Source organism: Pelmatolapia mariae, linkage group LG16_19, assembly GCF_036321145.2.
Source record: "Pelmatolapia mariae isolate MD_Pm_ZW linkage group LG16_19, Pm_UMD_F_2, whole genome shotgun sequence".
Classification (NCBI taxonomy): domain Eukaryota; kingdom Metazoa; phylum Chordata; class Actinopteri; order Cichliformes; family Cichlidae; genus Pelmatolapia; species Pelmatolapia mariae.
In genome coordinates this window covers 36131096-36152004 of record NC_086241.1, presented here as the reverse complement: position 1 = coordinate 36152004, position 20909 = coordinate 36131096, and the positions used below count along the sequence as shown (strand labels likewise).

Here is a 20909-nt window from a genome sequence, read left to right as displayed (position 1 = left end):
AAACTCAGGCCTCTGTGGTCTCCAGGGGCTGGTCCTCTCCACTCGTCACCTGTTGTCAAGACAGAAGCTCCAGTGCAGTATGTTAACTGAGTGCCTTCAGGCCTCTACTTAAATCTGTTTCTAGGTTATATGTAATATATATATGTGTTTTGTAAGCATGTGTGCAATCTTTCTTAAGCTCCCAGCTTTCTTAACCGATGGATCACCCAGACATAGCGCTGAATGAAGCTTGTGACCTTTAATTACCTGGGAAAGCTTCAACTCTTTAGGTCATAGAGCTGCACTATGTGTGTAAAGATATAACAATATAAAAATGGTTATGACTGCACCTGTGAAAGATTAATATGGTGTCAGTATGTTTAAATGTCTCAAGGCCATCTCAAAGTTATAAGCTGTGTGATTAATGCTATGACAAAGCTATGAAATATATTGTAATAATGAAGCAATTTTCCTTTATCCTCACAATCCTCCTTTTGACCTCTTGCCACAAGAGGTCACCACACCGTGTGCTGTGTCACTCCTCGGCCCTCTCAGTCATTTCTACGTCCATCAATGGCATCATAGACACCGGGGTCACCGCCCCGGGGTCCACTGCCCTCGTAATTACCTTTTCCAACAATCCTCTGACACAAGGAATGAGACAGCATCCGCAGGTGACCAAAATCCCTAGAAAAGCAGATACAGATAGCATGGCAGACATTACAAACCCTTTCCACTGCCCAAACACGGATGTCATCCAGCCCTCAAAGGGATTCTCAATTCCAGAATCTTCATGCATGGTTCTTGACAACGTTTTAAGACCTTCCAGAGCTCGGGTAACTGACCCATCCGGGGCAGTATTATTAGGGATAAAAGTACAACACAGGTCACCAAACATAGCACAGACCCCTCCCCTCTCAGCCAGAACCATGTCGAGAGCGAGTCTGTTTTGGACCCCCATTAACGAGGTCGGACCCAACTGCTCCGCCACTCCCTCAAAGGCATCCCTGGTCAGGTTTGAGAGTCTCAGCAGGTTATAATGGACATAATTTATTCTATCCACGTTCTTGTTTGGGGTCACTGGAAAAAGAGCAGAAATGATTGGTAAGTTTTCAAAACCAGCTGCTACTTGATCTGCCAGTTTATACTCGTTAGGAACCCCCCTGGGCACTCCTATGGAGTCGATCCAGGTGGGTGAATTCATCCTAGGGTCATATGCATGTGTCCCCTTACCCAATACATGTCGCTTACGCCTGGCTGCCAGTGTGCGTGTGTTACTCTGGGGAATTACTGTCACTCTGTTGCCGATTAATATCAGTTGAGCACCCAACCTTACCATTGCACAGGTCCCGACACTTCCTAGTGGAACACGGACCAAAAGAGTTCTTTCCCCACAATAATAGTACAACCCACTTCTTGCCCACGTACCTATTACTGTATTTGAGTCATTCTTAGCATTGGTGGTTCTTCCTGTAAGTGTCGTAGCACACCAGCTGGGATCAATATCTCCCAGCTTGTATTTCATTTTGTCTGTTGAGAACTTAAAGCAAGTGTAGTTATCTTTTTTGGGTCTAAATGGTCCTACCTTTGTTCCTTTATCAATTGGCGGGAAGAGGCTGGCCAATATCGAACAATTGCCAGTACTCGCCGCTTCTCTTGTAATTTGTAGCATGCAGTCATATCCCCATTTGTCCTCTGGATACAGTGGAGCGGGTTCTGTGAACAAACGCGGCCTAGCTGAAGCACAAGCAACACAGTTAGATACATCTTGTTCTTTTGCATTTTGAGCCACCCAGTCCAGCCACAGGTTACTGTCACTGAAACCGGTGGCGCGTTCAATTAAGTCCTGAGGCTTCAACCTGGTGTAATCCACAATCAGGACTCGCCGCTTTTGCTCCTCACGGGTAACAGTTAACGACCCGTTTCCCCAATCCCCTGTACTATTTATGACCGGAGGCTTGGGCTTTGGGTTTACTAAATTCACTCTAATCACCCCTGTTGGGTCTGTCCCTGAAACATCTACCCCAATCACCAGGTAGAACACGCCTCCTGGACTATTGGACCTGGGCAAAGAGCTCCATGGTCCCAGAGATAGGGTGATAGGGTTCTGTGAAGCAGAAAAGTCCCTCTGGATCGCTATCCCTTTCAATCCTTCAGGGACGTGTGGCTCCCACTTCACTCCAGTCCAGGCTACCACATTGCCCCACCCAGGAATGCACCAGTGCCCTGCGGTATATGACGCTAGCACTGGGCGGATTCCCCGGCTGGAGTGAGGGTTCCCTCCCCGGGTACAAATATCCGGGTGACTGCAGATCCACACGTCATAACCCCTCCAGCTGCTGTTTGCGCCTTTGCAGTTAATCACTCCACACAGATCAAAAGAGTATGAACTCGTGGACCCTTTAACGTAGTCCAATTCCATGCCATTATAAGCGCTGAGACACCCATCCCTTTTACCTGATACCTCTCGTTTGGGTCTCTGTAACGGCCACATTTCAGTGTTCTGTTTTTCAGTCTGCGGAGGGCTGGGCTGACCTCCGTGCTCGGGTGGGCTGTTCCAGGCTATCTGCCAAAAATACACAAAAATACATATGAGCAAAAGTAATACTATCTTATATAACAACCATGTGGTTGTGAGGAGCATTTTTACCAATTTTCTCTCCTCACGCTTCCTGTTACGTGCCTGTAAGTCAAATGCATGCATGGTGTCGTGTGAAACTTATACTTCTTTTATCAAAATATATTTATTTAAATGCTTTCCTTTTTTTTTTTTTTTTTTTTTTTTTTTTTTTTTTTTTAATGTGTTACCACTCCCTTGCGTTGGCGTGGGGATCTCCTCCTTTGCTGTTCTTCTTGCTTCGGCCTCCCAGGTAGACTACTGTTCGGCCCGTTGCACGGGGGAGAGGATTTATTTTGCCTCTGGCTGTCGTCCGCCCCCGTGTTCGGTGGAGCTAGGTCGCTGTCCACCAGGCTCTCGTCTGCTGCAGCACACTGCGTCCAGTGATACCAATTTTCACCTTTTCCTTTCAAACGGACCGCTGTGGCCGTCCGAGCCGTCACCTCGTAGGGTCCGGTCCAGCGAGGCTCTTTCCACTTCCTCTTTATGACTTTCAGCCACACTGCTTTTGCCTCTGGAACCTCTCCTTCTGCCGTGGGCCTCCCGGCGGTCACCTGTTTTGTAAAACTGGACACAAGAGCCTTTAACTCATTAAAATATTCAGCATGAGATTTGTTACTTCTCTTGGACTGCTCTGTTTCTGGAACCACCGTCCAAGGCGCCGGAAACTGCCGTCCTGTCAGCAGCTCGTAGGGCGTGAAACCTGTGGATTGGTTAACAGAGCATCTTATGGTCATCAAAGCAATTGGCAGGGCTGCAACCCAATTCAACCCTGTCTGTGCACAGATTTTAGCCAATTTGTTCTTTAAATTTAGGTTCATTCTTTCTACTTTTCCTTGGGACTGAGGGTGGTACACTGTCCCGAATTTATGCTGGACCCCCAACATTCTCTCCACCTCTGCTAAATCCTTATTTCTAAAATGGGTCCCATTATCTGATCTAATTCTCTTGGGAAACCCATGCCTTGGGATGTAGTGGTTAATCACATTTAATCACACTTTTTGCATCCTCTCTTTTAGTCGCCCATGCCTCTGGCCAGCCGGTCAGAGCATCCACACATACCAACAAGTACCTCAGTCCTCCTGGTCCCGCATCCACCATGTCGGTGTAGTCTATAACAATTTCTTCTCCTGGTCTCTTTGGCATGAGGAACTTACCTGGTTCTGGCTTCACCGCTGGTTTTGGATTGTGTGCCCCACAAATCAGACACGTTCTAGCTTTTTCTTTTATCATGTTTCTCAAATTAGGGTGCCACCAGTGGCACAAGTTCCTCTCCATCTGTGTCACACCCACGTGACCAAGTCCATGTGCCTCACTTACCTTCTTTTCAGCTAGCTTAGCTGTTAGAGCCGGTCGCCCGTGGGGTCCTCTCCACAGACCTCCTTCTTTTCTGGCTCCTCGGGCCTGCCACACCTCCTTTTCTTCTTGGGTGACTTCTTCCTGCGCCCTTCTGGCTTCCTCCAACACATTAACGGTTGGCTCTTCTTCAGCAATAACCTCCACCATCTGCCTTCGTCCTTTGTAGCCTGCTGCTTCTTTGGCGGCTTCATCTGCTTTCTGGTTTCCTTTTGCTACCATTGTGTTTTCTTGAGAGTGTGCTTTGCATTTTATGATGCTTACCATGTCTGGGTCGTTCAGCGCGTCTTCCAGTTCCTCCATTTCCTTCTTGTGGCATATTGGGGCATTGGTTGCGGTTCTGTAACCTGCTCTCTTCCACTGAGCAAGTTCCACGTGGGCTGCCCCAAACGCATAAGCTGAATCAGTGTAGATGTTCACCTTCATGTTCTTGGCCAGTCTCAGGGCTCGAGTCAGGGCTATTACTTCCGCTCTCTGTGCTGACTGCTGACCTTCTATTCTTCCAGCTTCTTTTACCTCATACTGTCGTCCTCTTCTGGAAACCACCGCGTAGCCTGCTTTCAGTCCTTCTTCATCACGGTGACAACAGCCGTCTGTGAACCAGTCCTCCGCACCTATGATGGGTTCTGCTTTCAAATCTTCTCTGACCTTCTCTTCAGCTTCAGCTCTTTTGGCACAGTCGTGTGGTTCCCCGGACCCCATCAAGTCTGCCATGTTTATGCCCTCATGTGTAAACGTCAAGTTTGGAGCATCCAGGACTTTGCTCAGTCTCTGTTGTCTCAGTGGTGTCATTGTGAAGGCTTGTGAGTTCACATAGGCTACTACACTGTGTGTGGTGAGCACTTTAAGTGGATGTTCTCTTACTACCTATTACTTCCGCAGGCACAAACATCCTCCACTGCAACCACTGAACATCCAAGGTATGGACATTGAGGCTGTGGACAGCTACAGGTACCTTGGTGTTCATCTGAACAGCAAACTGGACTGGACTCATAACTCAGACGCCCTCTACAGGAAAGGGCAGAGCAGACTGTACCTGCTGCGGAGACTCAGGTCTTTTGGAGTGGAGGGCCGACTCCTGAAGACCTTCTATGATTCTGTGGTGGCCTCAGCCATCTTTTATGGTGTGGTCTGCTGGGGCGGCAGCATCTCTTCTGGGGACAGGAAGAGACTGAACAGGCTGATCTGCAGGGCCAGCTCTGTTCTAGGATGCCCTCTGGACCCAGTGGAGGTTGTGAGTGACAGGAGAATGGTGGCTAAGCTGTCATCCCTGTTGGACAACATCTCCCACCCCATGCATGAGACTGTGACAGCACTGAGCAGCTCCTTCAGTGGGAGACTGCGGCACCCACGGTGTGGGACGGAGAGATTTCGCAGGTCTTTCCTCCCCACTGCTGTCAGACTGCACAACAAAGACTCCAACTGATCAACACACACATTCACACATGTGCAATAATCTTTTCTGGTATCGTTGTATTTTTACTGAGTTGTATATAGCACTTGTATTCTATTTTTATCTTATTGCATATTTTATTCTATTTTATTCTACTGTATATAGTATTTTATTTTATTCTATTCTGTACAGTTGTATACTGTATTTATTCTTATTTTATTTTATTCTAATTTTTGCTTCATAACTTTTGCACTGTCCACTTCCTGCTGTGACAAAACAAATTTCCCACATGTGGGACTAATAAAGGTTATCTTATCTTATCTTATCTTACTACATGTGCTGTTTTCTGAATGATTTTGGCTACCCCAGCTGCATGCTGTGTACATGGGGGATGTCTGGCCTCTGTTGGATTTAATCTTACGCTGACATACATAAGCACATCCCTACCTCCTCCTTTTTTCTGAAACAAAACGCCATTCACAATCTCATTTGTTTCAGAAACATCAAGATAGAATGGTTCATCATAGTTGGGTGTGGCCAGATCTGTTGCTCTTGACAGGTCTTGTTTGAGTGAAATGAATGCTGTCTCTGTTGGTGGTGTCCATGGTAACTCTGCCTTAAGGTTTCGAACGCCCACCTTTTTGATCAGGTCCCTTAAGGGGGCCGTCTTACCCGCATAATTCGGGATAAACTGTCTGCTGTAGCCTGTCAGCCCAAGAAAGGAAAGGAGCTCCTTCACAGTTCTTGGTTTTGGGTGTGTCAGAATCTGGTCTCTGTGTGTGTTCATTAAACCCACTGACCTGTGTGCAATGACTCGGCCCAGAAACGTTACTTCCGGTCGGACCAGCTGCAGTTTTTCTTTACTTACTTTAAACCCACATTCTGCCAAACGGTTCAGAACCACCAGAGAGGCTGCTGTGCAGGCGGATGCGGACGGGGCTGCGACTAGCAGGTCATCAACGTACTGAATGAGTGTACAACCTTCAGGCAGGTGGCACGGTGACAGCGCGTCCTTCAGCACCTGATTGAAAATGCCTGGAGACAAGGCAAAGCCCTGTGGCAGGCGTGTGTATCTGTACTGCTGTCCTCTGTATGTGAATGAAAAGATGTCCCTGAGTGATTCATGCAGAGGGAGACAAAAGAAAGCATTAGCAAGATCAATACATGTAAACCACTTTTGTTCCCACGAAATGGCAGTTAAAGCCGTGTATGGGTTTGGTACAGGCACGGTGTCTGTACGTAGTATTGCATTAATCGCTCTTAAATCATGTGCCATCCTGTATTTGCCTGTCCCGTGCTTTTCTACTGGCAGAATAGGTGTATTCCAATATGAATGAGAAGGCTCGAGCACACCTACTTCCAACAACCCCTCAATTGTTTCTGCAATTCCTTCCTCAGCTTCTGGTTTGTGTCTGTACTGAGGTCTCTCAATGGGTACTTCCGATTTTAGCTGGAACAGGACGGGTGAACAATTGGCCAGGCCAACATCCGTGGGCCCTGTTGACCACAAACAGTCAGGGAGCTGTGAAAGCGCTGCCACTGCGTCAGGGTGATCTGTTTTCTCCCTGCCGTGTGTTCTTGAAATTTCTTTGTGTTCTACAACCACCGCGTCGTTAGACAGACAGGTGATTCGGTAGGTTTTGCACTGTGGTGCATACCAGACATTTGGGATTTGAGTACTTTGCCACCAGCTGTTATCCAGGGCTCGCTTGACCATCGGACCCAACTCTCTGGCCTGATGACCGACGTGGACCGCCAAAGTGACATGGGGAGCTGAATCGGAGCCCATCTCGTACCAAAGCAGTTGTTCTTCCGTCAATTTTGCAGCCGCTGCTACCCCTTCCGGGCCCACATAAATGTTATGGCAACGCACGCTCCAAGTTTGACCTTCGAGGTCATTTTCAAAATTTTCTCGGTACGTGTCATCGTCGTCCCTATCATAAAACAGAGTGACGTGGTAAGGGTCACGCGGCGGGGTGTAGACGGCCAGGCTCATTATCCAGGGTCTCCACAGCTCATATTGTCTCAGAATGCCGTCTTCCACCAGCCTCCCCCAGTAGATGTCGGCTGTAGCTTGTTCAGAGTCTCGGATCAGATATTGAGTCTTTGTGAGTGTCCCCAGGCACGGGAACTGGTTTCCGCCTGGCAAAGTAACCGTCAGGCCATCTGCGGAACAGGTGATAGTAGCTCCTAGCTTCACGAGCAGATCCCTGCCCATGAGATTTACTGGTACCTGCGGCGACACCACATATCTGTGCTTCAAAGTCTGTTTTCCCAGCTCAGTCAGTGCTGGATCAGTTAATGGCAGAGTCATTGGAACCCCGGAGAAACCAACCACGCTCACAGTGTGGTCAGATATGGTTGCACTGTTTGGTGTGGATATAAGCATGGAGTAGGTCGCTCCAGTGTCCACCAGGAAGGTCAGTGGTGTTCCTTCCACAGTCATTGACAGCATGGGATCTGCCATTCCCACACCGTCCGGTTTCTCAGGGCCCCGTCAATATTGCTCTTCCCAGCCCCAGTCTGCCACTGGATACTGGGCGAGTGGTGCTGCACCTGGGTTAGGAGCTTGGTGTCCACCTCTGTATCCACTTCTTCCTCTGGGAGCTCCACGTGCCTGGGTTTGGTAGCCTCGCCCACGGTAGTTCAGGGGCTGTTCCGGGCAGTCTCTCGCCCAATGTCCCTCTGCTCCACATCTCAGACAGGCATTCCATGACGTGTAGCTGGGATTCCCCGTCCCACGAGCCCTTTGTCCTCTCCCGGCGTAACCACCACGCCCTCTGTACGGTCTCGCCACCCCCCAATTCCCCGCGGGTTGTCTCTGCCTTGGTGGGTTGACGGGCCAGCGGTCATCAGGATAAAGGTTGGGGTCCAGATCTGGCCACTCAGGCACGGGATCAGGCTGTGGCTTTGCCATCATCATTTTCTTTGTGGCTTCCTTATTTTCCTTCTTTTTTTCGCTGGCTTTATCTCTCGCCTCTATCAGCTGTAATTTCAAGAGCAGCGCCTGCGCTTCCTCTAGCTCCCTCTTCTGTTTGCTCACGTCATCCTTCTCCAACATCAACCGGTGCGTTATATGCCTCTCCCATTGGGTGGAGTCGGCCACAGCAAAGTCTGGATTTTTCTCCAAATCAGTCCTCACCTGCTGAGGCAGCCCTGCCAGCACCGCCGCTCTGAACCACGCTCTTGATTCTCCTTCTTGACCAGGATGTATCCCTGTTTCTGACATCCACTGCTCTTTTGCCCTTGCTAGAAACTCTAAAGGTGTGTATTGTGGATCCCAGACTATTTTAGGAATGGCTCCCGTGTTTGGGGTCGGGTACTTCTCACGCACTGCGTCCGCTAGAGCATTTCGCACATTGTGATATGGCATGTTGTTGGCGTATTCAGTTGTTCCTGCCATTTCTTCCACGTCAGCCAGGCCGCAGGCCACCATAGCTCTCCCAGCGAGAGCGCGGAAGTCTCCCAGCGCAATCTCCTCTCCTTCTGTCAACGCCCCCAGCTTCCTCAGCCATCTTGCTCCTCCTTCTGTGACGGGAGGTAATTGTCTAACCAATGCTTCCAGATCTCTTACCTTATATGCTCGGTATATTGGTTCATGTTTGGGTCCCACTATCAGCGGCAAGTTCCGGCTTGTTCTCGTGACTTCGTCCTCATATTCCACTTCTCTGTTCTTTCCAGTCTTTCCGGAATGTCTTGGCGTGTCAAATATGAATTGGCGTTTGCCTTTGACGGTGGGCTTAGGTTTTGTATTTGCGGGTCTGTACACTGTTCTACTGCGCAAATCTAGATTTCTGTGCTGCTCACAGGCGTCTTGTCCTTCAGTCTCCTCATGTTCTTCATCCGTCTCGTCTTCCGATGAGGTCTTGCAGTCTTCCATGTCCTCCTCTATCACTGTCTTCAGGGCTTTCTTCCCTTTCCATCCAGGCTTCAGGTCCTTTATTTCCTCCTCCACAAGTTCCTTCAGGGCTTTTTGCTTCACGACGGTCAACGTTGCTACTACCTCGCGTAGAGCGTCTCGGTCCTCGTGCATACGTCTACGAACCTGCCCGTCCCAGAGGTCCTTCTTCTTTGTGATCTGCTTGCCTGCCTGGCTCACTCTCTGTCCCCTGTGGAACGGCAACTCAGCAAACTCTGACCTTCTTTCTTCTTCATCTGGTGAAGTCACATCTTCAGTCGGGGCAGCAGGTGAGGCTTCGGTGTGAGACACCACCGTCGCTGCCGGTTCTCCTGATGAGTCCTGCATCGTCCGGGCCAGGCGACACGATACCACACCTGGACCTGCGGTACAGGCCGTCTGTGTCCCTGCATTCTCCATGTGCTGCTGTCCCACCACCGTTGTTTCCTCGAGTTGGGTTGGTGTTTTCTTTCCCATAACTACATTTGCGAGTCCTCCTACCACAACGCCAGTTTGTCCACCAGGGCCATGCACTTGTCCTCCTTCTAAGGTCATCACTGGCATCACATAAGGGGGAGGAGCCTCTGCTCCACCAGGCTGCGGCGGGGCACTTGGAAGTGGGGTGATCCACGGATATATTGTTGGTGTGTGAGGGTTATTCACTCCTTCGCTTTTTAGCGTCAGTTTTATCATTTTGTCCTCCAGCTTTTCATTATCTTCCTGTAATTTCTGCATTAATTTCATTATACTTGCCATTTCTTCTTCCTTTGCTCGTTCAGACTCTTCCACTTTTTCCTTCATCCAGGACGACACTGCATTGCACATCATCATCCACTTGCAGCAGTTCCCATGCATTGCCTTCAGGGCCGTCATTTCCTTTTTTGTTTTCCGGTTGACTGAGCGGCCTCCTGATTGCTCCTGTAAGGTTTTCAATATCTTCTCACATCTCTCTCCCTCTGTTTTAAGCACGGCGTCCAGTGCTGTCCTGTCAGCTAAACCTTTGTGTTGTAATTCAAGAATTTTGCTTACCTCTTCTTCCATGGCTCGACACTCCTTCTCAGCTGCTTTAGATGAACCTGTACAGGCCATCCTTATGGCCTTTTTCAGCTCCTCCATCTGGTCTTTCAATGTTTTGTAGCGTCTCTGTCCGGTACCCGAGCTGTCAGCCATTTTGTGTCTTCCTGTAAGACAGCACTTACCTCTTCAAAATGGCTGCTATCGGCTCCTCCCTTTCAGTCACCCACCGGCACTTCCCAGTTCAGCTCAGTGCTCGTCCGTCCGCTCTAACAGTCACTTCCTCTTTTTAATTCTGCTTGGTGACACACACACACAGTGAACTCATGATCCACCACATCATTCGTATAATCAGGCACCCATTCACCCCTTACCCAAAGGCAGTCAGCATAGTAAAATATAGAAAAAGTGAAATACCCACCACTCAACTTAATCATTGTTATGTTAGTGTGTTTGGTTTAGTTTTGTGTGCAACAATGTGAATAAAACTATTTCTGCACTCCTCAAGGGACCTCAGTATGCCTGTCAGGAAACAGATGCACTTCCGTTCACGCACAAGTGAGCAAAGGGGAACCACACTCTAGCTGTCTAGGGACCAAGCTTGTCTTCAGCAAATGTCATCAAATAATACATCACACGTTACCAACTAAAAGCAATTATGTACAATTTCAGATCAATCTGTCAAACTAGCACATTATCACCGCAAATGCAAGGCTACTATAACACAACATTAGCATTATTACTGTCACTCTCCATGTTCTTCATCTTGTGATGGCTCTAGGGAAATCTGAACGTCCTCGCACAAATCTACTATAGCACTAAATAATGAAAAGCTCGTGGTCAACCACCAGACAATTTCAGCTTCTGTAATAGTTGTGGCCACTTCGATATCTACAGGGTCGTCAGGTGCGTCTGCCCGTTCTCCATGGAAAACCCGACTCGCCCTGTAGAGACCCTCACCCAGAGGAATAAGTTTTACTCTGCAGTACCCAAAAGTGAACATCTTCCTCTTGCAAAGTGTGATGTGTGTTATGAGAATTAGCAAACAAAATTAATTTATTTCTCCCATGTGCTGGGCTGCACAGCACATGTAATGCAGCTGAAAATCTAACCTAGGCCTATAACAGGTAATTAAACATAGGCATATAGCACAACAATGACAGGTAACTCTACAGTTCTGCGGCCTCCTCGCTATTGTGTTCTACAGCCTCACGCAGGGAGGTTACCAAACTCAGGCAGTCATTTAATAACAGGGGAAATTCTGTTTCAGTCAAATTAAGAGTGATACTGAAGTAATGATCAGTAAGACCAACCTCACAGCAAACACGCAGTTCAGTTTCTACCCACCACGTGTCACCATGTGTCACTGGAGTCAACACCAGACTGAAAGTGAATCCAGTCATATTTCTACTAACTGACTCAAAATCAATATCCTGTGTGTCATCCATTAAATGTACCTATGCTTTGTAAGAATAAAAGTCCAATCTCCCACCCACACACACAACTACAATGCGAGCTATCCGGTCCACTGGAAGTCAATGTCAAAATCCTGAAAAGCGCGCTCACAAAAGCCTGGAAAGTCACGTTCCGCCTCAGTGGGATCACTATTATCACCACAATATAATTCCAGTGCCCGAAATATAAGCAAACTACGAGCGGTAAAGTGTAATAACACTTGTTGTGAGTGTCTTACTACTGCAGTTACTAAAAAACCATAATGAACATCTGAAAGCACAGCTTTACACCGACAGGTGACGTTTGCAATGTCGCCCGTACATGTATATTCAACCACACAAGAACCGTTATCAAACATGCGAGCGAAACGAGACAGGAAGTTATCCCCTCCACTCAAAGAAAATGTTAAACTCACTAAATGCAGTTGCACAAAATATAGCAAAGTCCCGTTCGGCGTCAGTGGGGCTTAAATTTCTATTCTCTCTACAGTATAATCGAATAGCCCGAAAAATAATGACACTGCTGCATGCAAAGTCTACTAGTCTTTCTTCTGATCGTTCTATCACTGAAGTAACTTTAAAACCGTAAGTAATGTATGAAGAGACAAGGTGACATCGACAGGTTACAACGTAAAGATCGCCTATCGGCGTATGTTGAAGTAAGCAATACCCTGAATCAGACATATGTGTCTGTGGAAACTTGATATTATATTAAAATAATAAAAATACAAACAAACAAGAAAACGCAAGTCCTCCTAAGTTCCTCAAGTGTTAAATCGTTACGGTACGTGGAAAATAGAACACTTCACAAAGTAGCAATCGTTTCTAACAACCGTAATACAAACAAAGTAACAATAAAAAGTTATTTCCTTCAAACACCATATATAACAACCGTAATGACAACCAAGTAGAAATAAAAGTAAGTCTTTCCTTAAAACACCAGCAAGTCGTCTGTAACCCAGGCTCTGCAGTCAGTCATTAACCATTCATTAGTAAACAGGAAATGTAACTTCAAATAAGTCAGATGCACCTAATTTACATAAACACAGACACACAAAGTGTAAAAATAAGCCGCGTGCTGCGATGCACTTGGCAGGCAGACAATATATACCGACCTAAAATTACAGTAAAAATATCACACACAGACGTCTTAGAAAAAATCATATATACAATCATATATACAAGGCCTTAGAAATGCGTACCCTACACAATTTAGACAAATTTTAAATTAACCCTCCAAGGGACAAACTCCAAGTTTTTGATAATCAATGACAGTATCAGGTCCAACCTGTATCTGTTCTAATTGCTAAGGTTCCTAAATCAATTTAAAAGCGTCCAACGCCCAAGGTCCAACCTTTGCTACCCAAAAAAGTGCATAAACCGTTCCAAACGGTAAAGTGGTCCAACCACTGGCTATTTAGGAGCGTCGTTGTTCTCCACACTTGCCAAGTGAACTATCCCTCCCAGAGGAAAATGCCGAGCGTCCCCGACAGATTGGAAGCGTCACCTTCCGACAAATGCACTTCTTAGAACATCCCACAGTTCCGTTCTATAGAAATTTAATTATGTTTTACAGACATCCTATGAAACCACCTCAACCGACTTTCTTGATGTCCCAGCCCAGCTGTACATTCAATCCTGACTGTATTACCATACACAGTTTTCAAATTACCTATATCCTAAATTCAGTAGTCCAACTACTGTAACTTATCCTTTTCCTATTTCCGTTACTTTTTACTTATTCATATTCAGTAGTCCAACTACTTTAACTTATCATTTTCCATTTTCCATGTATAATTACAAAATATCAGATCATAACAACACAACAGTCACCAGTAATCTAATGAGTAGACATCAATTTCAATCATCCAATTCGGCACACTTCGGAATATTTCAACAGGTTGTGCCTACCTTTTGAGATGGGCTGCCCTTTGTCCACTCAGATCGATCACTGCCTCCTGATTGTGCGACCCCCTTGGACGTCCACAACGCCACTCTCTCCTTAACCAACACCGGCCAATGCACCAAATGTTAAGGGTTCGAAATTGGTGGAGAGTACAAAACCAAGACAGTCCAGAAGGTCTGAGTCAAAGCAATCTTTATTGAAGTTCACGCGCGGGAAGACAGTCACTGCATACATCAGCAAGGGTCTTCACCAAAATTATACTTCAGATTGCTTTTATAGCATCAGAGTATTATGACGCCCCATCTTGCGTTTACAATCACATAATTTGCATGTACAGAACATTTATGTATTTTAAGAATTAACTGCAGACACAGAAGTTCCTCTTTTGGCTTCTTCTTCCAAAGAAGGCAATAAACTCAGGCCTCTGTGGTCTCCAGGGGCTGGTCCTCTCCACTCGTCACCTGTTGTCAAGACAGAAGCTCCAGTGCAGTATGTTAACTGAGTGCCTTCAGGCCTCTACTTAAATCTGTTTCTAGGTTATATGTAATATATATATGTGTTTTGTAAGCATGTGTGCAATCTTTCTTAAGCTCCCAGCTTTCTTAACCGATGGATCACCCAGACATAGCGCTGAATGAAGCTTGTGACCTTTAATTACCTGGGAAAGCTTCAACTCTTTAGGTCATAGAGCTGCACTATGTGTGTAAAGATATAACAATATAAAAATGGTTATGACTGCACCTGTGAAAGATTAATATGGTGTCAGTATGTTTAAATGTCTCAAGGCCATCTCAAAGTTATAAGCTGTGTGATTAATGCTATGACAAAGCTATGAAATATATTGTAATAATGAAGCAATTTTCCTTTATCCTCACATTACCTAATGACAGTCAGGCTCTCTGGCAGGCACAGAAATGCCACCCCACACCATTACTGACCCACTGCCAATATGATCATGCTGGAGGATGTTGCAGACAGCAGAACGTTCCCCACGGCATCTCCAGACTGTCACATGTGCTCAGTTTGAACCGCCTTTCAGCTGTGAGGAGCATAGGGTGCCAGTGCCGAAGTTGCCAAACTTTGTGTTTTCTGGCAAATGTCAAACGTCCTGCATGGTGTTGGGCTGCAAGCTCAATCCCCACCTGTGGACGCTGGACCCTCAAGCCATCTGACCATTTGAGCAGACAGATGCACATTTGTGGCCTGTTTGAGGTCATTTTGCAAGGCTCCTCTTGTTCCTCCTTGCACAAAGGTGGAGGTAGCGGTCCTGCTGCTGGGTTGTTGCCCTCCTATGGCCTACTCCACATCCAGGTAACACCTCCATGCTCTGGACACTACACTAACAGACACAGCAAACCTTCTTGCCACAGCTCACATTGATGTGCTACACTAGATGAGCTGCACTACCTGAGCCACTTGTGTGGGTTGTAGACTCTGTCTCATGCTACCACTAAAATGAAATCACCACCAGCATTCAAAAGTGACCATAACATCAGCCAGAAAGCATAGGTGCTGAGAAGTGGTCTGTGGAGTTACATCGCATTGTTTAAGTGTTCCCTTTATTATTTTGAGCAGTTTATGTTATGGAATGGGGAATTGAGGACAATCCCAAGTATACCATTTTTACAAGGTCCTGCACCAAAGAGGTAATACTACATTTCTTTAATTAGATGTGACCACCCACTGATTAAAAAGGGAGCAGTGTTCATTTCAGCTAGTCTTAACTTGTTGAACTCTATTAATGCTTTTTACTATATACTGTACCTATTCACTAAGTGTCTCACCTTTGCACTTATAGCCAAGCCACTTGAGGGAGGAAACCGGTCCCACACACTGAATGCACTTGTCCAAAGATGATATTGTTGTGCACACCAGACGATGACTGTGACACTGTTAGCAAAATATTGCAACATTTACAGTCAGGTCCATAAATATTGGGACATCGACACAATTCTAACATTTTTGGCTCTATACACAACCACAATGGATTCCAAATGAAACGAACAAGATGTGCTTTAACTGCAGACTGCCAGCTTTTATTTGAGGGTATTTACATCCAAATCAGGTGAACAGTATAGGAATTATGACAGTTTGTATATGTGCCTCCCACTTCTTAAGGGACCAAAAGTAATGGGACAATTGGCTTCTCAGCTGTTCCATGGCCAGGTGTGTGTTATTCCCTCATTACCCCAATTACAATGAACAAATAAAAGGTCCAGAGTTCATTTCAAGTGTGCTGTTTGCTTTTTGAACCTGTTGCTGTCAACTGCCAGGATGAGATCCAAAGAGCTGTCACTACCAGTGAAGCAAGCCATCATTAGGCTGAAAAAACAAAACAAACCCATCAGAGAGATTGCAAAAACATCAGGCGTGGCCAAAACAACTGTTTAGAACATTCCCAAAAAGAAGGAACGCACTGGTGAGCTCAGCAACACCAAAAGACCCGGAAGACCACGAAACACAACTGTGGTGGATGACCAAAGAATCCTTTCCCTGGTGAAGAAAACACCCTTCACAACAGTTGGCCAGATCAAGAACACTCTCTAGGAGGTAGGTGTATGTGCGTCAGAGTCAACAATCAAGAGAAGACTCCAGAGCATCACCAGGGATGAAACCCGGCGTCTGGTGATGTCTATGTGTTCCAGACTTCAGGCTGTGATTGACTGTAAAGGATTTGCAACCAAGTATTAAAAAATGAATGTTTGATTTATGGTTCTTATTCTGTCCCATTACTTTTGGTCCCTCAAGAAGTGGGAGGCACATTTGCAAACTGTTGTAATTCCTACACCGTTCACCTGATTTGGATGTAAATACCCTCAAATAAAAGCTGACACTCTGCAGTTAAAGCATGTCTTGTTCGTTTCATTTGGAATCCATTGTGGTGGTGTATGGAGCCAAAAATGTTAGAATTGTGTCGATGTCCCAATATTTATGGACCTGACTGTATTTGTTTTGGACAGTTGGAAAGGTGAGGTGTTTTCAATTCAGTTGCAGATATCAACTAATACACTTCATCCCAGTATAAAATTTGAAGGCAATCAACCTCTTCACTTTTTTCTACTGGAACCATTTTACTGGGATTAGGGGAATTGATTCTTTCACTTTGTTGTTATCTAGAATAGTTAATTGAGTTAAAACACTGCAACTTCTTAAAAACGGCACATGCATTCTTATCTGTGTGGAGTGGGTCAGAGTAAAAAACAAAAAAACAAAAACAAAATTAAAAAAAACAATCCTTCCTTATTTGCTGATCCTTGCGGCTGGAACCTATTCCAAATATGATGGGTGTACAGTGCCTCTCACCCGAGTTGTATCTGGGAACTACAGATTCCGCCCAAAGACATGCAGTTAGTGGGGTTAGCTGGACTGGTAATTCTAAATTGCCCATAGGTGTGAGTGTGGTAGAGTCTGTCAGTGTGATACCCTGCGACAGCCTCTCACTCCAATTAACAACTGATTCCTTTGCAATCATCCATCCTCTTCCACTTATCCTTATCAGGATTGTGGGGTAGCAGGTTTGGGGCCTATACCAGCTACCATAGGGCAGTACAACCTGGACAGATCACCAGTTTAACATGGAAGGAGAAGCATTTGCATTCACACCAAAGGGCAGTTTTGAATCACCAGTTAACCTAACCCCATAAGCTACATCTTTGGACTGTGGGAAGAAGCCAGAGTACACAGCCAGAGAGAACCCATGCACTACAGCAGTAAAAAGTGCCTAAAACAAGTTAAGAAGTTGTATAGTACTATCTATCTTAATGTTCAAGCCTGAGTTTCAAACCATTTCAACATAGAAACAAAGCACATGTAGTCAGTTCTGCATGCTGTAGGTGAAACTGTCAAAAAATAAGAGAAGACCCCTCCTAAAACCAGAGTGATGTCACCATGGAGCAAACTTTGACGGAGTCCCCCAATAACAGTGTGGTCCTCCTAAGTCACATTTGGGTGGTTAACACACACACACACTCAGATGCCATCCAGACTTGCACTTTGAAACAATGAAAAGGACCTACAAGCCATGGTCCATGTAAATCACATTACACCCAGGTGACTGCCAAACACACACACACACACACACACACACAGCATCCATAAAGAATGATGATAGATTAAATTATTAGTTCATTAAGTGGTACACTGGATTATATTTACCCTTTCAGGCTCTGGATGTTTCAGGTCCAGATCATTGTTTGGAATGCAGTTTGGTTGCGGCTTTAGGCAGCTCACAGTCTTCTGAATCTGGCTTGTCTCAGTCTTCGTGTGTAACAGATAGAAAATGAAGACAAAAGAACAGTAATCTGACAATTACTACAAATGCATCATTCAAGAGGATGAATAAACCATTTCACTATCGGCAAATAGCATAAGGGACACATCGTGCATGAGAAACATTCATTAAAATCTGTCCTAGGTCAATGTTACCTCTTCAGAATCTTGCGCTGAAGAAGAATGCATGGCTTCTGAGCCTTGCTGAGGCATTTCTTCATCATGATCCTGCAACAAAGAAAAGATGGCACAAAGATTAGGCCAAGTGCTCTTCTTGCAACAGTACTGGGCAGGCCTGTGCTTCTGTTTTTAATTTGCATGTGTGGGGGGACCTTTCCACTCAAGTGTTTTCTTCTGAAAAAATACTGGCTACAATAATTAACAACTGATTCCTTTGCAATCATCCATCCTCTTCCACTTATCCTTATCAGGATTGTGGGGTAGCAGGTTTGGGGCCTATACCAGCTACCATAGGGCAGTACAACCTGGACAGATCACCAGTTTAACATGGAAGGAGAAGCATTTGCATTCACACCAAAGGGCAGTTTTGAATCACCAGTTAACCTAACCCCATAAGCTACATCTTTGGACTGTGGGAAGAAGCCAGAGTACACAGCCAGAGAGAACCCATGCACTACAGCAGTAAAAAGTGCCTAAAACAAGTTAAGAAGTTGTATAGTACTATCTATCTTAATGTTCAAGCCTGAGTTTCAAACCATTTCAACATAGAAACAAAGCACATGCAGTCAGTTCTGCATGCTGTAGGTGAAACTGTCAAAAAATAAGAGAAGACCCCTCCTAAAACTAGAGTGATGTCACCATGAAGCAAACTTTGACGGAGTCCCCCAATAACAGTGTGGTCCTCCTAAGTCACATTTGGGTGGTTAACACACACACACACTCAGATGCTATCCAGACTTGCACTTTGAAACAATGAAATGGACCTACAAGCCACGGTCCATGTAAATCACATTACACCCAGGTGACTGCCAAACACACACACACACACAGCATCCATAAAGAATGATGATAGATTAAATTATTAGTTCATTAAGTGGTACACTGGATTATATTTACCCTTTCAGGCTCTGGATGTTTCAGGTCCAGATCATTGTTTGGAATGCAGTTTGGTTGCGGCTTTAGGCAGCTCACAGTCTTCTGAATCTGGCTGGTCTCAGTCTTCGTGTGTAACAGATAGAAAATGAAAATACAGTGCATTTTTGAAGAGGTTTTTGAAACATTAAAGAAACTCTATGAGAATGATAAGTTTCAAGCTAATGTCTTTAAAATATTCACTGTCATGTATAGAGAATATAGAGAAAAATAGTCTGTGTGATTTCTTTAATCTTTTTTAAGCCATTGCTAAAGGAGTAAAACAATCACCTGTAGCAGCAACGAACTATCACTAGGGCCCATTTATCCCCGAGGGACAAAATTTAAACTGAATCTAACTAAAGAGGTTAGAATCACATTAAACATCAATCACTGTTAACATTTAGAAACCGAAAGCCATTTTTTATTTCTGCATACCTGCTGATATTTTTTTAGTGCTTTTAGAGGGCTCTGATGTGGCAGCAATCACAATTGCCTGTTTTCCATTAGTACCTACCCCGGTTTTTCCAGTAGGTTATAGTACCATGTAGTTTTTCAGTAACTACTGCACCAAGGTTCCAAGTGATCCAAAGTGATCAGAAAATTTGACATAGACAGACTGAATGCCAACAGGTGGCTGGTCAATGGTGTCACTCGATAAGTTATGAGTGCGCCTCCTTCATGAAAATCCAAGCCATCATTTTTGAAACTCTGAAATGTTTGAAATGGCTACCAAAATTAACAGCATGATCCCTGAATTGAACACTAAAGTATAGACTGAGCAGCAGGCATTGTGTCACCTTGACATCCATGCTTGCTGTGGCATTTATATCACTGGATGCTCGGCTGCATTGCTATAGTGACCCCAGGCACAGTAGGTGATACTCAATTTCAATGGAAAACTAGATGCCCTAAGTCACGTTAAGCCAATTTGAGTAGGTACAAATGTAAAAATGGCTTACGGTATGCAATTTATCAGTTCCAAAAAGTACAATTGTAGAAATACCTTGCATCTCCAGGGCCAATCCGAGTCACCATAATTATAGTCTATTTCTTCGCCTGGACTTATGTCTCTGCTTGCAAATAAGCATAGATGGGGCTTTCCATTGATATTTAATATTTTCATCTTAGCACTTGGACTGATGTGGTTGTCGTTGACAAGTCTGCCTAATGACCCATCTTCTTGAGATGCATCCACACTGTGGGGTTAGGCAAAAAAGTATTAGCTTAACTAGTTTTTGTTAGGAAGCTTTTTTTTTCATAAATCAAAAGCAAAGTGTAATTTAATCTTAATCAAACTACACTGATATAATACGCACCACCAGAGTTTTCCATCAAACTTGAATTCAAACATGAACACCTTCAGGCTGTCATGATAAACTCTGTGTCTCCGCTCACATTCGTCTTTTGTTATGAGTTTACCTCTGTATTCCAAAAGGAAGTCTCCTTTTTGGAATGGAACAGTCGTGAAAATGCCCCGACCTGAATTGCAGAGGCATGCCAAGTGAGTGACAAAAGACAAAGTGACAAACTCCAAATCTAATCCAAACTAAAGACCAACTTACCTTTGAAGGCATTTATGTAGTGGATATCAAGTCCCAGTTTGTTCCTTCCAGCAGAAACATGACAGACTGCATCCTCCCGTGGAGGAATGCGTCTCCTTCGCATGTTCTCCTGTACGTTTTGATTGCCTGTATTACCAAAGCATACAAAGTATTACGATTATCGTCATCATTGTCATCATCATCAGTAGTAGTAGAACTAGCAGTAGTGTAGTTTACAGCATAAACACAGCTGACTTATTCATAGTCCTAATTTATGCCTTCTTTTAAAATGTTAAAGGCCTAGTTCTCAAAATGGCGACATGTGACATTTCTGCAATGGCGACTGCAGAGAGTGATACAAGTACTGAGAAAGCTTAGGCATCAAAA

The 20909-nt window shown here is 45.1% G+C and overlaps 1 protein-coding gene and 1 pseudogene across 1 annotated transcript; both read right to left on the bottom strand.

Moving 5' to 3' along the window:
• Positions 1-530: 530 nt before the first annotated feature.
• On the bottom strand, positions 531-7812 carry LOC134644562 (uncharacterized; annotated as a pseudogene).
• Positions 7813-13659: 5847 nt separating this feature from the next.
• Positions 13660-20646, bottom strand: LOC134644561 (histone-lysine N-methyltransferase EHMT2-like). The gene is made up of 8 exons (XM_063497650.1): positions 20544-20646; positions 20298-20460; positions 19985-20177; positions 18964-19065; positions 18043-18114; positions 17773-17874; positions 15402-15507; positions 13660-13712 (listed from the first exon to the last, which is right to left on the bottom strand). Exons 1-8 carry the CDS (start codon positions 20644-20646, stop codon positions 13660-13662), a joined length of 894 nt encoding a protein of 297 aa, XP_063353720.1.
• Positions 20647-20909: the final 263 nt, after the last annotated feature.

Coding starts and splice junctions, on each gene's coding strand:
- LOC134644561 (XM_063497650.1), bottom strand. CDS start 20,646: ATGCGAAGGAGACGCATTCCTCCACGGGAGGATGCAGTCTGTCATGTT. Junction 19,066..19,984: donor ATTGGCCCTGGAGATGCAAG/GTATTTCTACAA, acceptor TTACACACGAAG/ACTGAGACCAGCCAGATTCA. Junction 17,875..18,042: donor CAGCGCAAGATTCTGAAGAG/GTAACATTGACC, acceptor TTACACACGAAG/ACTGAGACAAGCCAGATTCA.